At 43.7% G+C, this 14,842-nt stretch overlaps 1 protein-coding gene across 2 annotated transcripts in view; it reads right to left on the reverse strand.

Annotated features, from left to right (window-relative positions):
• Window positions 1-14,842, reverse strand: part of CHDH (choline dehydrogenase) — a 63,232-nt gene that overhangs the window by 18,558 nt on the left and 29,832 nt on the right. For both annotated transcript variants that reach the window (XM_079932811.1, XM_079932812.1), the window contains exons 2-5: window positions 3,189-3,946; window positions 2,398-2,549; window positions 1,513-1,642; window positions 418-552 (exon numbers count right to left, since the gene is read on the reverse strand). In XM_079932811.1, coding sequence (XP_079788937.1) covers window positions 418-552; window positions 1,513-1,642; window positions 2,398-2,549; window positions 3,189-3,891 — 1,120 coding nt within the window. In that variant the 5' untranslated portion in view covers window positions 3,892-3,946. The remainder of the gene's footprint in view (window positions 1-417; window positions 553-1,512; window positions 1,643-2,397; window positions 2,550-3,188; window positions 3,947-14,842) is intronic.

The following is a 14,842-nucleotide window of genomic DNA, read 5'->3' on the forward strand; positions in this document are numbered from 1 at the left end:
CAAACTCAGTACTCTGAGACCCAGCTAGAAACCGCATGGAAAATGCTGAGAAACAGAAGCTGTAGTCCAGCATCAAGTGCCCTTTCTCTGCATTTTCTCCTGGCCCCTTGGGCCCCAGGCAGTGTCCAGGATGAGGCCATCCCTATCCATCCATCAGGAAGGGCAGCACCCAGCCCCTGCAGAGTCACCCCGGGCAGGCCCTGTGTATCGCGTCTGGTCCTCACACCAACCTGCCACACAGGAACGGCATATCCCCATTTTGCAGATGGGAAAACTGAGGCTCAGGGAGCTGAAATAAATGGCATAGCTCAGCTTTGAACCAGCAATCTGGAGCCACAGCCTGGGCTAAGCACCTCAGGAGGGAGGCTGTGCTGCCCACAGAACATCTCTCCCGAAATCATGGATGAGCACGCCCACCTGTGAACTTCCAGAGCCACTCCAGGCCGATCCGGACCTTCCTCAGGGGCTTTTGTGCTGAGTGGAGGGTGATGGGGGCGGTGCACGCCTGCTGGATGTATATCTCCAGGTGGTCTTGGAGGTTCTGGCCAACTCCTGAAACCAGAGGGGGTGCTTAGGAAAACGTCTCCCAAAGGGGCTTAGCCGGCCTCTCAACATCCCCTGGTTTGGAAAACTTTTCCTCCACCCACTTATCTGCCAGGCCAGCTCCTGCTCATTCCCAGGGACACCACTCCCTCACTCCCAGCCATGTCTGGCCCTCTCGGATGCTGCCAAAGCTGCCTGCCCTTGACACTCGCTCCCAGGGCAGCACCTGTAACCATCCAGGTGCCTTCCTGCTAAGCCAGCACCCTCCGCCGGGGCAGTGCCCACGCCTCCAGCCGGCACCACCCAGTGAGCTGTCCCAGAATGGCTGACCCTGCACCCTCACCCCTGGCCTGGGGAAGGAGGGAAGCAGGCCTGTCATGCTGTGCAGACCCAGCATGAGCCCATCCAAGCTAAACGGGACACTGGGCGGGTCACTGTCATGGACCAGCACTTTCAAAGACCTCTTATGATAAAACTTCAAGCTCTGGGAGCTTGAGTTATAAGAGAGGGCAAGAGGGACAGGGACAGGCTCCAAAGGGCATCAGAAACAGTCTATGAAATAAATATTAGGCCTGGGAGAACCATCTGAACATGAACAGCATGTCAGGGTAGCTGGTGTGTCCTGAGGATGGACAACACAAAGGCCCGGACCCCTCTTGCCACACGGCTGCCCTGTTGACCTGCCTGAGCCTGGCCCAGTGGGCTTTACGGGCGGATGCTCCCTGCTAGAGGTGCCTCGCTACTGAGAGGGATGGGATGTCTGGGGAAGGGAGGAAAACGACACAAAAGCTTGGGGTTTCGCTGGGGGTAGGAGTCCAGCGAGGCCTGGGGGACCTTCAGGCTCGCGGGAACAATGTGACAGTTCTGAGGAGCCCTGACTCCTGTCCACTCCCCACTCCATGCTAATAAAGTATAATAACTTGTATTTAACAGGGACACCTCTGGGGCGCAGTGGGGAAGGGAGCTCACCAGGAAGGTGGCACACCACCGGGATGCCCAGTTGCTTGAGGTCATCTGCATTGCCCACGCCCGACAGCATGAGCAGCTGCGGAGAGTTGATAGCACCTCCGCTCAGGATCACCTCCTTGCTGGCGAAAGCCTGGAAGAGGCGAGGGGCCATGCAGCTCACACTTTCCCAGAAAAGCCAGTCAGAACCCCAAGAATACGGCCTTGGCATGACGCACCCACATGGTGGGTGGGGATCCTGCCCACAGGCTCCGGAGCAGGGAAGAGGACGCTCAGGGCGCCCCTAGGTGAAAGTAGCCCACACGTGCAGCTGTGGGAGTGTGTGATCATGAAGCAAGCGTGGTTCATCCTCTGATGTATTCTGCAACAGCCTGACAGTAACGATGGTCTTAAAAACAGGACTCTAGAGCTTAAATGAGATAAATAGAAGCAGGCACTCAAACAAGCAGTTTAAATAAAGCACATGGTGAGCGACATCTTCACGTGGGATGCAGAACAATCCCCACATGCCCCTAAGTGGAAAACAGCACAGTGCAGAAGTAGGGAGTGTGATCACAGGTACGGTTTTTAAAGCCTCTGATATAAACCTATCAATTTCTGGACAAGTGTGGAAGGCAATAGCAGAAAAAGGTTCATGGGGGCACTCATGCCCGGGCACCACGGGCCCTGTGCAGGTGGCTAGACTGGGGCTTCCTCACCTCTGCCAGGCCACCAACTCTTGGGGACAGTCTTTCAGGCTGTTGCCACCAGCCGCTCACTCCTTATCATCATGTTGGTGGAGACAAGGACATGACTCCTACCCACCCACACTGACTGAGCATGACCACGGGGTCACTGCCCACTCCCTCCCTGCCATGTGAGCTGCCCATGTGGTGGTCATTCACTCACCCTGTGGCTCTGGCCGTTCTTGATGTACTCCACACCCACTGCGCGGGTACCTTCAAACAGCACCCTGCTCACAAATGTCTGGGTCTCAGCCGTGAGGGTGGGGCGGCTCAGTGCCGGATGCAGGTACGCACAGGCCGTGCTCCAGCGCTTGCCTGCAGGACAGAGCAAGGAGATCAGTCACAGCCCCAGCCTGTTCCCTAGGCACCTATCATGGAGGGGGAGGTAGGGAAGGACTGCAGAAAGAGGGAATTCGCCCTTCCCCTGACTGTGCAAGTTCTGCCTTCAAAGGAAGGCTGAGACCAAAATACCCTGTCCAGCTGACATCCACATCTACCTGGGGCCCCTGGATGCAGGTGGGAAAACATCCCTCACCCTTGACAGGACGACAGAGACCAGGAGTGGCTGATAATGAGAGCCCTGGGTCCACCCGGGCCTTGCCTCTGCCCTGCTGCAAGGCCCGTCACTGCTCTGTGCCTCAGTACGCCCATCTGTAAGGCTTTAAAACTTGGGGCTGTGTGGCCGGAGAGCTGCCTCTTCATTCCACACCAACAGGGACCAGAGGATGCCCAAGGGGTCACCATCTCCAAGTCACTTCTCATTGGCTTTGAATGGTATTCTGTGGCCTGTCGCCAGTGTAATCTGTCATATCCCCTCCACCTCAAACCAGTCCCAGTCTGTCCACACTTACTGACCATGACAGGTGGGGGCAGGAGGGTCGGGACTGTGATAGAGCAGCGTTTCGTTTTTAGAGGAGGAACCTGGGAGATGGGGAATCGGAGGCCTCGCGCTACCTTCGTGGATGGTCATATCCATCCAGCCGAAGCCCTCTTGCTGGAAGCCGTTCATGTCCTCGGTGAGGGGGTAGCCGGCCTCCTGCGCCGCCTCCAGGAACGCGCGGTGCAGCGGGTGGCCGCTCTTGCCCCGGGACACCCGCAGGGGGCCGTCGCCGCCGCGGTACCTCCCGGCACCCAGCTCGTGCGCCTGCGCCTTGCGGAAGTAGGGCAGGCAGTGCGCGTAGTCCCAGCCCGCCGCGCCCTCCCGCTGCCAGCGCTCGTAGTCCTCAGCGTGCCCACGGATGTAGACCATGGCATTGAGCGACGACGAGCCGCCCCAGACCCGGCCACGTGGCCAGTACAGCACGCGGCCGTCCAGGCCCGGCTGCGGCTCCGTGTGGTAGCACCAGTTGTACCTGTCATCGCACAGGTTGGCCACGAGGGCTGCGGGCATGTGGATCTTCCACAGGAGCCGCTTGCTCCCCGCAAACACATCCTTGGGCCCGGCCTCCAGCAGCAGCACTCGCTTGTCGGGGTCCTCCGTGAGCCGGCCGGCCAGCACGCAGCCAGCGGAGCCCGCACCCACCACCACGTGGCTGTACTCACCCCCAATCCGGGGGCGCTCGCTGGCCAGAGCACGGATGCCCCGGGGCCAGTGCTGCCCCAGGGCTCCCCATGGGCCCAGGCTCCCTCGCCTCCAGCCTCGAAGGATGCACCACATGCTTCCAGCCCAAGTCCTCTTACTTCCACGGGGCGAATGTGACAATTCACTTTCCCTAAAACCGAAAAAGAGGTTTTGAGAAGTTTAACTCAGCATGCACTGCAGAATCAGCCCAAAGCTAGGGCAGCAAAGGGCCCCTGCAGGCCTGCCAGGTGCCTGCCGGGCGCTGGGTGGGGCAGGCCTGGCTGGCACGTCACTGCCCTGGGGAACCAGGAGGAACGAGCGGAAGCACAAGCAGGAATATCAGTCCTGTGGGACCGACGAGCACACGGCTGGGGGCACTGGAGTGGGGAGGTCCCCAGAAAGGCTTCCCTGTGACGTCTGTGCATGAACCTGGAGGCCGGGCAGGAGTCTACCTGCTGGAAAACAGGGGCTTTCCAGGTTTACCCTCACTCCTCATCTGTTCAAGACAGTAAGACAGTTGCTGAGTCCCTACCACGTGCCAGGCACCATTTCCTCTCTAGCAATACTCAGAAAACAAGGCATCTGCTCTCAAAACTGATGGTCTGGGACTAGGGAGACAGATAAGACTTACATAAATAACCAAAGGAAGGTCAGGGTGAGAGGCTGGAGACTAAAGAGCTCAAAGCCTTTGACCTAAGGGCCCCAGAGGGCATGAGAGGGCTTTTCAGCAGGTGATGGGGTCAGAGCTACAATCTTTTAAGATCACTCTGTTGAGTGCTGGAGTTTTAACAAACACCAATAACTTCTGGAGTATCCTTTCCCAACAATGTTCATTTCCCAACAATGTTCATATTAATCCCAACATGCTCGGTGCACAGAGGTGGAAAAGAGTCAAGATATCCCATCAAGACCTCCACTGACACAGGAACCTCTGAGAAAGCCCCACCCATGAGGCTCAGGCACACAAGGCCCACTGAAGACTGAGGTTGCAACAGGAGAACTGGAAAACCTCAGGAAAAGCCTGATAAATCCCTCGACCCCTTCCACGAGCCTATATCAAGTAACAGCAGCAGCCTATCACTGGAGGCAGACTAAGAGGTGAGAGTGGAGAGAAAGGTTCCACGCCACCCACCCCACCCCATTCCTGCAGGCACAGGAGAAAGAGGCAGCAAGGCCTCCTAAAAGCTAAATCTGAAGCAGGAATTCTGAGAACCTTCCAGCACTCCAGGCCTCGTGCTAGCACAAGGCAGCAGCAGCCCACGGCACAACTCCCAACTGGGTTGACTCAACACTCCACACTAACGACCTGATAGAATGAAACGCATGCCCTTTTCTAGGCATAAACGCTATTTACCTCAGTCCCTACTATCCTGGTACACACAAGGTCACGCATTCAATAAAAAAATTAATAGACACAGAAATAAGAAAAAGAAATGCCTCATTATAAAGAGAGAAGTAGTTAACAGAACCAGACCAAGGGGACCCATCCAGACGTTAGAACTATCAAGCAAAGACTTTAAAATAACCAAGTTTAACATCTTAAAAGATTTAGTTGAAAAGGTGGACATGTTGAACAGATAGGCAATTTCAGCAAAAAGTTGGCAACTATTAAAAAAGGCACAAACAGAACTGCTAAAAATTAAAAAAAAAATTTTAATTACCAGAAATGAATAAGTTGACTGGACATAGAAAAGAATAAGTGAAACTGAACATTAGGTTAATAAAAATTATCCAAAGGGAAATAAAAAGAGAAGAAGGAGTGAAAGAGGGAGAGAGAGAGAAAAGAGCAACTGAGAGCATGGGATGATATCAAACTGTCTAAAGTATAGACAACTGGAGTCCCAGAAGTAGGAAAGGGATAAAGGGAAAAAAGAAGAGGGGGAGAGAGGAGAAGCAGAGGGAGAAGGGGAGAGAGGCAGAGAAGGACAGAGAAAGAACAGGGGAGAAAAGCTATCTGAAGAGATAATTGCTAAGACTTTCCCAATATTAATGCAAGACAAAAACACCAGAGATTCAAGAAGCTTAGAGCATCTTCAGCAAGATCAATACAAAGAGAAACACATCTAGGTACATCACAGTCAAATTGCGGAAACCCCAGAAAAAAATCATCAAAGCAGCTGCCCCCCCCCCAAAAAAAACATATGTACAGAGGAATAAATTTAAGAGTGGCTGCAAACTTCTCATCAGAAAACTTACAATACAGGATCGGATCTAGATGGTGGGGGAGTAGGACAGGAAGCTCACCTTCTCCTGCAAATACATCAAAAATACATCTACATGTGGAACGATTCTCACAGAATACCTACTGAACGCTGGCAAAAGACCTCAGGCTTCCAAAAGAGCAAGAAAATCTCCACATCAGTGAGTAGGACAAAAGAAAAAGAGAGAGAGAGAGAAAGGAATTGGGGCAGGACCTGTGCCCCCAGGAGGGAGCTGTGAAAAAGGAAATGTTTCTGCGCACTGCTAAGTCCCCTCACTGGTGGCAGGGACTGAGGGCTGAGGCTTGGGCTTCACAGGTCAGACCAGGGAGAGGACTGGGATTGGCTGTGTCAAGGCAGCCTGTGGGGGCCAGGGTGTGCTCACCACAACTGAGGGAGTATGGGAAGAAGCCTGGGCCCGCCAGAGAGGCAAGGCGCTACTGTTGGGTGGCGTGAAAGACAGGGGCAGGGCCACCATAGGAGCTTCTTTCTCCATGTAGGGCACCGCCTACTGGAACTCTGAGGGCAGGTGCGAGCCACCGTTGCCACCTTGGACTTCAGAGACGGGCATGGACCGTTGCTGCCACTGAGGGTCCCTTGACTTGGCACCAAACACTGCCCCTGCCTTCCTGGGAGCCCGCGTGGGCCACACACCTGCACACACCTGGCAAGGGGATAACGGCCAGTACACGCTGAGGAAACAGACAGCAAGCATCCAAACCAAAAACAGCCCTGACACCAAAAAAATATTAAACCCACACATGCCACATAGGGACGCTCCCGCATATGAATAGCCCTCCAAGACTACGGTAGATAACTGTTTCTCCTAAACTCACAGAGTAAGAGAAATATAAGCAAAATGAAGAAGCAGAGGAACCATCACCAGTTAAAAGACCAAGAGAATTCCCCTGAAGGAACAAGCAATGAAACAGACCTCTTCAGTCTAACAGACACCAAATTCAAAAAAGAGGTGAACTAACACAATATTGTAAAGCAATTATACTCCAATAAAGATGTTAAAAAAAAGGAGGTGAAAATGAAAATACTGAAGGAATTAAGAAAGGCTATCAGAGAAATGCAGATTACTGTAAAAAAGGAACTAGAAACTATAAGGAGAAGCCAGGAAAAATTAGAAAATTCATTTGCTAAGATGAAAGCTGAGCTGAAGGCAATGAATAGCAGAATGCATAATGCAGAAGAAAGAATAAATGATCTGGAAGACAGAATAATGGAAATTACCCAATCAAAACAGCAGACAGAAAGCCAAATGAAAAAAAAAAAAACGAAAGCAATATAAGATAACATAAAGCGTGCCAATCTACACATAATAGGGAAGAAGGAGAAGACAGAGAAAAGGGGATTGAAAATGTATATGAAAAAATTATGGCTGAAAACTTCCCAAACCTAAAGAAGGAAACAGATATCCAGGTACAGGAAGCACAGAGGGTCCCAAACAAGATGAACCCAAACAGACCTACACCAAGACATATGATAATAAAAATGGCAAAAGTTAAAGATAACAAGAGGATTCTAAAGGCAGCAAAAGAAAAACAAAGAGTTAATTACAAGGGAAACCCCATAAGGCTATCAGCTGATTTCTCTACAGAAACACTGCAGGCCAGAAGGGAGTAGCAAAATATTTTTAAAGCCTTAAAAGAGAAAAATCTGCAATCTAGAATACTCTAACCAGCAAGAATATCATTTAGAATAGGAGAAAAATTAAAGAATTTTTCAGACAAGCAAAAACTAAAAGAATACAGCAATACTAAACCTAACCTAAAAGAAATATTGAAAGGTCTTCTTTAGATAGAAAAGAAGCAAGAAGATATAAAAAGAAGGAAATCAAAATTGGAAAGTAAATCACTTAAAGTAGCCAGTATACAGATCAAAAAGAAAAAAACAAAAACGAAAACCTATTTGTGAAAGCGATGATAAACAAAAGAACAGCAAAAGGATAAACATGAAAATGTAAAAAAGAACATCAAAATCATAAAATGTGGGGAAGGAGAGTAAGAAAATGCAGTTGTTTTTTTTTTCAAGAATGTGTTTGAACCTATAAGACTATAAGTCTAAAGCAAGAAGATATAGGAAGGGGTTAAAATACTTGAAAAACAGGGCAACCACAAATCAAAAACATACAATAGATTCACAAAAAACAAAAAGAAGAGAACACAAGTATAAAATAAAAGGCAATCATCAAACCACAAAAAGAAAAAGGAACAAAAAAGAAACATAGAGTCAACTGGAAAACAAGACTTGAAATGGCAATAAATACATACATATCAATAATTACCTTAAATGTCAATGGACTGAACCCTCCAATCAGAAGACGTAGAGTGGCAGACTGGATTAAAAAAAAAAGAGCCTACAATATGCTGCCTACAAGAGACCCACCTTACGGCAAAGGACACACATAGATTCAAAGTGAAGGGATGGAAACGGAAATGACAAGAAAGCGAGAGTTGCAATACTCATATCAGACAAAATAGATTTTAAAACAAAGGCCACAGAGAAAGATAAAGAAGGACACTATATAATGGTAAAAGGATCAATACAAGAAGAGGATTTTACACTCGTCAACATATATGCACCCAATATAGGAGCACCCAAATACTAACAGACATAAAGGGAGAAACTGATGGGAATGAAATAAGAGACTTTAACACCCCACTCACATCAGTGGACAGATCTCCTAGACAGAAAATCAATAAGGCAACAGAGATCCTAAATGATACAACAGAACAGATTTAATTGATATTTTCAGGATATCACATCAAAGAAAACCCCACATATTTTGCAAGTGCACATGGGACAGTCTCTAGGATTGACCACATACTAGGGCACAAAGCTAATCTCAGCAAATTAAAGAGTATAGAAATTATTTCAAGCATCTTCTCTGACCACAACGGCATGAAACTAGAAATCAACCACAGGAAAAGAAATGAGAAAAAAATAATTTCATGGAGACCAACACCATGCTACTAAAAAACCAATGGGTCAACAAGGAAATCAAAAAGGAAATTTAAAAGTACCTTGAGACAAATGACAATGAAAAGACAATCATACAAAATTTATGGGATGCGGCAAAAGCAGTTCTTAGAGGGAAGTTCATAGTGATACAGGCCTTCCTTAAAAAATAAGAAAAATCTCAAATAAACAACCTAACATACCACCTAAAAGAATCAGAAAAAGAAGAACAAACGAAACCTAAAGTCAGCAAAAGGAAGGAAATAATAAAGATGCAGAAGGAAATAAATAAAATAGAGATTAAAAAAATAGAAAAAAAATCAATAAAGTCAAGAGCTGGTTCTTTGAAAGGGTAAACAAAATTGACAAACCTCTGGTCAGGCTCACCAGAAGAAAAGAGAGTGAACCCAAATAAAATAAGAAATAAAAAAGGAGAAATCTCAACTGATACTGCAGAAATACAAGAAAGAAAAAAAAAACAAACAAACATAAGAGAGGGAATTCCCTGGCAGTCCAGTGATTAGGACTTCACACTTTCACTGCTCTGGGCCCAAGTTTGATCCCTGGTTGGGGAATTAAGATCCTGCAAGATGCATGGTGTGGCCAAAAAACAATTTTTTTAATTAAAAAAAAAAACCATAAGAGAATACTATGAACAATTATATGACAACATATTTGACAACCAAGAAGAAATGGACAACTTTCTAGAAATATACAGCCCACCAAAATTAAATCAAGAAGAAATAGTTAATTTGAACAGACTGATCACTAGAAATGAAATAGAATCTGTAAAAACAAACAAAAAAAAAAACAAAACAAAACAACCCCCTATGAACAAAAGTCCAGGCCCAGATGGCTTCACAGGCAAATTCTACCTAACATACAAAGTAGAACTTATAGTGATCCTTCTCACTCTTCCAAAAGATTCAACAGCAGGGTACACTCCCAAAGACATTCTATTAAGCCACCATCACCCTGATACCAAGACCAGACAATGATACCACCAAAAAAGAAAATTACAGATCAATATCTTTGATGAATATAGATGCAAAAATCCTCAACAAAATATTAGCAAACCAAATCCAACAACACACAAAAAAGGTCATACACCACAATGAAGTGGGATTCATCCCAAGTTCAAAAGGGTGGTTCAATATATGCAAATCAATCAATGTAATACACCACATAAACAAAAGAAAAGTCAAAAACCACATGACCATCTCAATAAATACAGAAAAGCATTCGACAAAATTCAACATCCAGTCATGATAAAAACTGTTACCAAAGTAGGTACAGAGAGAACATATTTCAACATAATAAAAGCCATTTCTGACAAACCCACAGCCAATATAATACTCAATGGTGAAAAGCTGAAACCCTTCCTGCTAAAATCTGGAACAAGACAAGGATGCCCACTCTCACCACTTCTATTCAACATAGTATTGGAAGTCCTAGCCACAGCAATCAGAAAAGAAAAAAGTAAATAAAACGTATTCAGATTGGAGAGGAAGAGGTAAAACTGACACTATTTGCAGACGACATGATACTAGATATAGAAAACCCTAAGAACTTCAACAAAAACTACTAGATCTAATAAATGAATTCAGCAAAGTAGCAGGATACAAGATTAACATTCAGAAATTGTTTGCATTTTTTTAAACAGCAGATCCTTGTTGGTTGTCTATTTTAAATATAGCAGTGTGTAAATGTCAATCCCACACTCCCAAACTATCCCTCCCCTCCCCACATTTCTTTACACTAACAATGAAATATCAGAAAGGGAATGTAAAAAAAAAACAACTTTTAGGACCTAGAAGAACTAAAGAGCAAACAAACAATGATGAACAACACAATAAATGAAATTTAAAATTCTCTAGAAGGAATCAATAGCAGAATAACTGAGCCAAAGAATGTTTAACTGACCTGGAAGATAAAATAGCGGAAATAATTACCACAGAGGAGAATAAAGAAAAAAGAATGAAAAGAATTGAGGACAGTCTCAGAGACGTCTGGGACAATATTACATGCACCAACATTCAAATAATAGGGGTCCCAGAAGAAGAGAAAAAGAAAGGGACTGAGAAAATATTTGAAGAGATTGTAATTGAAAACTTCCCTAATATGGGTAAGGAAATAGTCAATCAAGTCCAGGAAGTGCAGAGAGTCCCATACAGGATAAATTCAAAGAGAAACGTGCCAAGACAAATATTAATCAAACTATCAAAAATTAAACACACAAAAAAATAGTAAAATCAGGAAGGGAAAAACAACAAATAACATACAATGGAATCCCCATAAGGTTACCAGCTGATCTTTCAGCAGAAACTCTGCAAGCCAGAAGGGAGTGGCAGGAAAATTTTAAAGTGATGAAAGGGAAAAAGCTAAAATCAATATTACTCTACACAGCAAGGATCTCATTCAGAATAGACAGAGAAATTAAAACCTTTACAGACAAGCAAAAACTAAGAGAAATCAGCACCACCAAAGCAGCTTTACAACAAATGCTAAAGGAAATTCTCTAGGCAGGAAACAGAAGAGAAGGAAAAGACCTACAATAACAAACCCCAAACAATTAACAAAATGGTAATAGGAACATACATATTGATAACTACCTTAAAGGTAAATGGACTAAATGCTCCAACCAAAAGACATAGACTGGCTGAATGGATACAAAAATGAGACCCATATATATGCTGTCTACAAGAAAACCACTTCAAACCTAGGGACACATACACACTGAAAGTGAGGGGATGGAAAAAGATATTCCATGCAAATGGAAATCAAAAGAAAGCTGGAGTAGCAATTCACATATCAGACAAAATAGACTTTAAAATAAAGACTATTACAAGAGAAAAAGAACGACACTACATAATGATCAATGGATCAATCCAAGAAGATATAACAATTGTAAAAATTTATGCACCCAACATAGGAGCACCTCAATACATTAGGCAAATGCTAACAGCCATGAAAGGGGAAATCGACAGTAACACAATCATAGTAGGAGACTTTAACACCCCACTGTCACCAATGGACAGATCATTCAAAAGGAAAATAAATAAGGAAACAGAGGCTTTAAATGATACATTAAAAAAGATGCACTTAATTGATATTTATAGGACATTCCATCCAAAAAACAGCAGATTACACATTTTTCTCAAGTGCTCATGGAACATTCTCCAGGATAGATCATATCTTGGGTCACAAAGCAAGCCTTGGTATATTTAAGAAAACTGAAATGGTATCAGGTATCTTTTCCTACCACAACGCTATGAGACTAGATAGCAATTACAGGAAAAAAATCTGTAAAAAATACAAACACATGGAAACTAAACAATACACTACTATATAACCAAGAGATAGTTGAAGAAATCAAAGAGGAAATCAAAAAACAGCTAGAAACAAATGACAATGAAAACATGATGACCCAAAACCTATGGGATGCACCAAAAGCAGTTCTAAGAGGGAAGTTTATAGCAATACAAATCTACCTCAGGAAACAAGAAACATCTGAAATAAAAAACCTAACCTTACACCTAGAGCAATTAGAGAAAGAAGAACAAAAAAACCCTAAAGTTAGAAGAAGGAAAGAAATCATAACGATCAGAGCAGAAATAAATGAAAAACAAATGAAGGAAACAATAGCAAAGATCAATAAAAGTAAAAGCTGGTTCTTTGAGGAAGATAAACAAAATTGATAAACCATTAGCCAGACTCATAAAGAAAAAAAGGGACAATACTCAAATCAATAGAATTAGAAAAGAAAAAGAAGTAACAACTGACACTGCAGAAATAAAAAGGATCATGAGACATTACTAAAAGCAACTATATACCAATAAAATGGACAACCTGGAAGAAATGGACAAATTCTTAGAAAAGCACAACCTTCTGAGACTGAACCAGGAAGAAATAGAAAATACAAACAGACCAATCACAAGCACTGAAATTGAAACTGTGATTAAAAATCTTCCAACAAACAAAAGGCCAGGACCAGATGGCTTCACAGGCAAATTCTATCAAACATTTAGAGAAGAGTTAACACTCATCCTTCTCAAACTCTTCCAAAATATAGCAGAGGTAGGAACACTCTCAAACGCATTCTACGAGGTCACCATCACTCTGATACCAAAACCAGACAAAGATGTCACAAAGAAAGAAAACTGCAGGCCAATATCACTGATGAACATAGATGCAAATATCCTCAACAAAATACTAGCAAACAGAATCCAACAACACATTAAAAGGATCATACACCATGATCAAGTGGGGTTTATCCCAGGAATGCAAGGATTCTTCAATATATGCAAATCAATCAATGTGATACACCATATTAACAAACTGAAGGAGAAAAAACATATGATCATCTCAACAGATGCAGGAAAAGCTTTCGACAAACTTCAACACCCATTTATGATAAAAACCCTCCAGAAAAGAGGCATAGAGTGAACTTACATCAACATAATAAAGGCCATATATGACAAACCCACAGCCAACATCATTCTCAAGGGTGAAAGACTGAAACCATTTCCTCTAAGATGAGGAACAAGACAAGATTGTCCACTCTCACCACTATTATTCAACATAGTTTTGGAAATTTTAGCCACAGCAATCAGAGGAGAAAAAGATATAAAAGGAATCCACATCAGAAAAGAAGAAGTAAAACTGTCACTGTTTGCAAATGACAAGACACTATAAATAGAGAAACCTAAAGATGCTACCAGAAAACTAGTAGAGCTAATCAATGAATTTGGTAAAGTAGCAGGATACAAAATCAATGCACAGAAATCCCTTGCATTCTTATATACTAATGGTGAAAAATCTGAAAGAGAAATTAAGGAAACACTCCTATTTACCACTGCAACAAAAAGAATAAAATACCTAGATAAACCTACCTAAGGAGACAAAAGACGTGTACGCAGAAAACTATAAGATACTGATAAAAGAAATTAAATATGATACAAAGAGATGGAGAGATACACCATGTTCTTGGATTGGAAGAATCAACACTGTGAAAATGACTATACACCCCAAAGCAATCTACAGATTCAATGCAATCCCTATCAAATTACCACTGGCATTTTTCACAGAACTAGAACAAAAAATTTCACAATATGTATGGAAACACAAAAGACCCCGAATAGCCAAAGCAATCTTGAAAAGGAAAAACAGAGCTGGAGGAATCAGGCTCCCTGACTTCAGATTATACTACAAACCTACAGTAATTAAGACAGTATGGTATTGGCACAAAAACAGAAATATAGATCAATGGAACAGGATAGAAAGCCCAGAGATAAACCCACACACATATGGTCACCTTATTTTTGATAAAGGAGGCAAGAATATACAATGGAGAAAAGACAGCCTCTTGGATAAGTTGTGCTGGGAAAACTGGACAGCTACCTGTAAAAGAATGACATTAGAACACTCCCTAACACCATACACAAAAATAAATTCAAAATGGATTAAAGACCTAAATGGAAGGCCAGACAGTATAAAACTCTTAGAGAAAAATACAGGAAGAACACTCTATGACATAAATCACAGCAAGATCTTTTTTGACTCACCTCCTAGGGAAATGGAAAAAAAGCAAAAATAAACAAATGGGACCTAATGAAACTTAAAAGCTTTTGCACAGGAAAGGAAACAATAATCAAGATGAAAAGACAACCCTCAGAATGGGAGAAAATATTTGCAAATGAAGCAACTGACAAAGAATTAATCTCCAAAATTTACAAGCAGCTCATGCAGCTCAATATCAAAAACAAACAACCCAATCCAAAAATGGGCAGAAGACCTAAATAGACACTTCTCCAAAGAAGATATACAGATTATCAACAAACACATGAAACGATGCTCAACATCACTAATCATTAGAGAAATGC

The sequence above is a fragment of the Stenella coeruleoalba genome (assembly GCF_951394435.1).
Source record: "Stenella coeruleoalba genome assembly, chromosome: 10".
Taxonomy (NCBI): domain Eukaryota; kingdom Metazoa; phylum Chordata; class Mammalia; order Artiodactyla; family Delphinidae; genus Stenella; species Stenella coeruleoalba.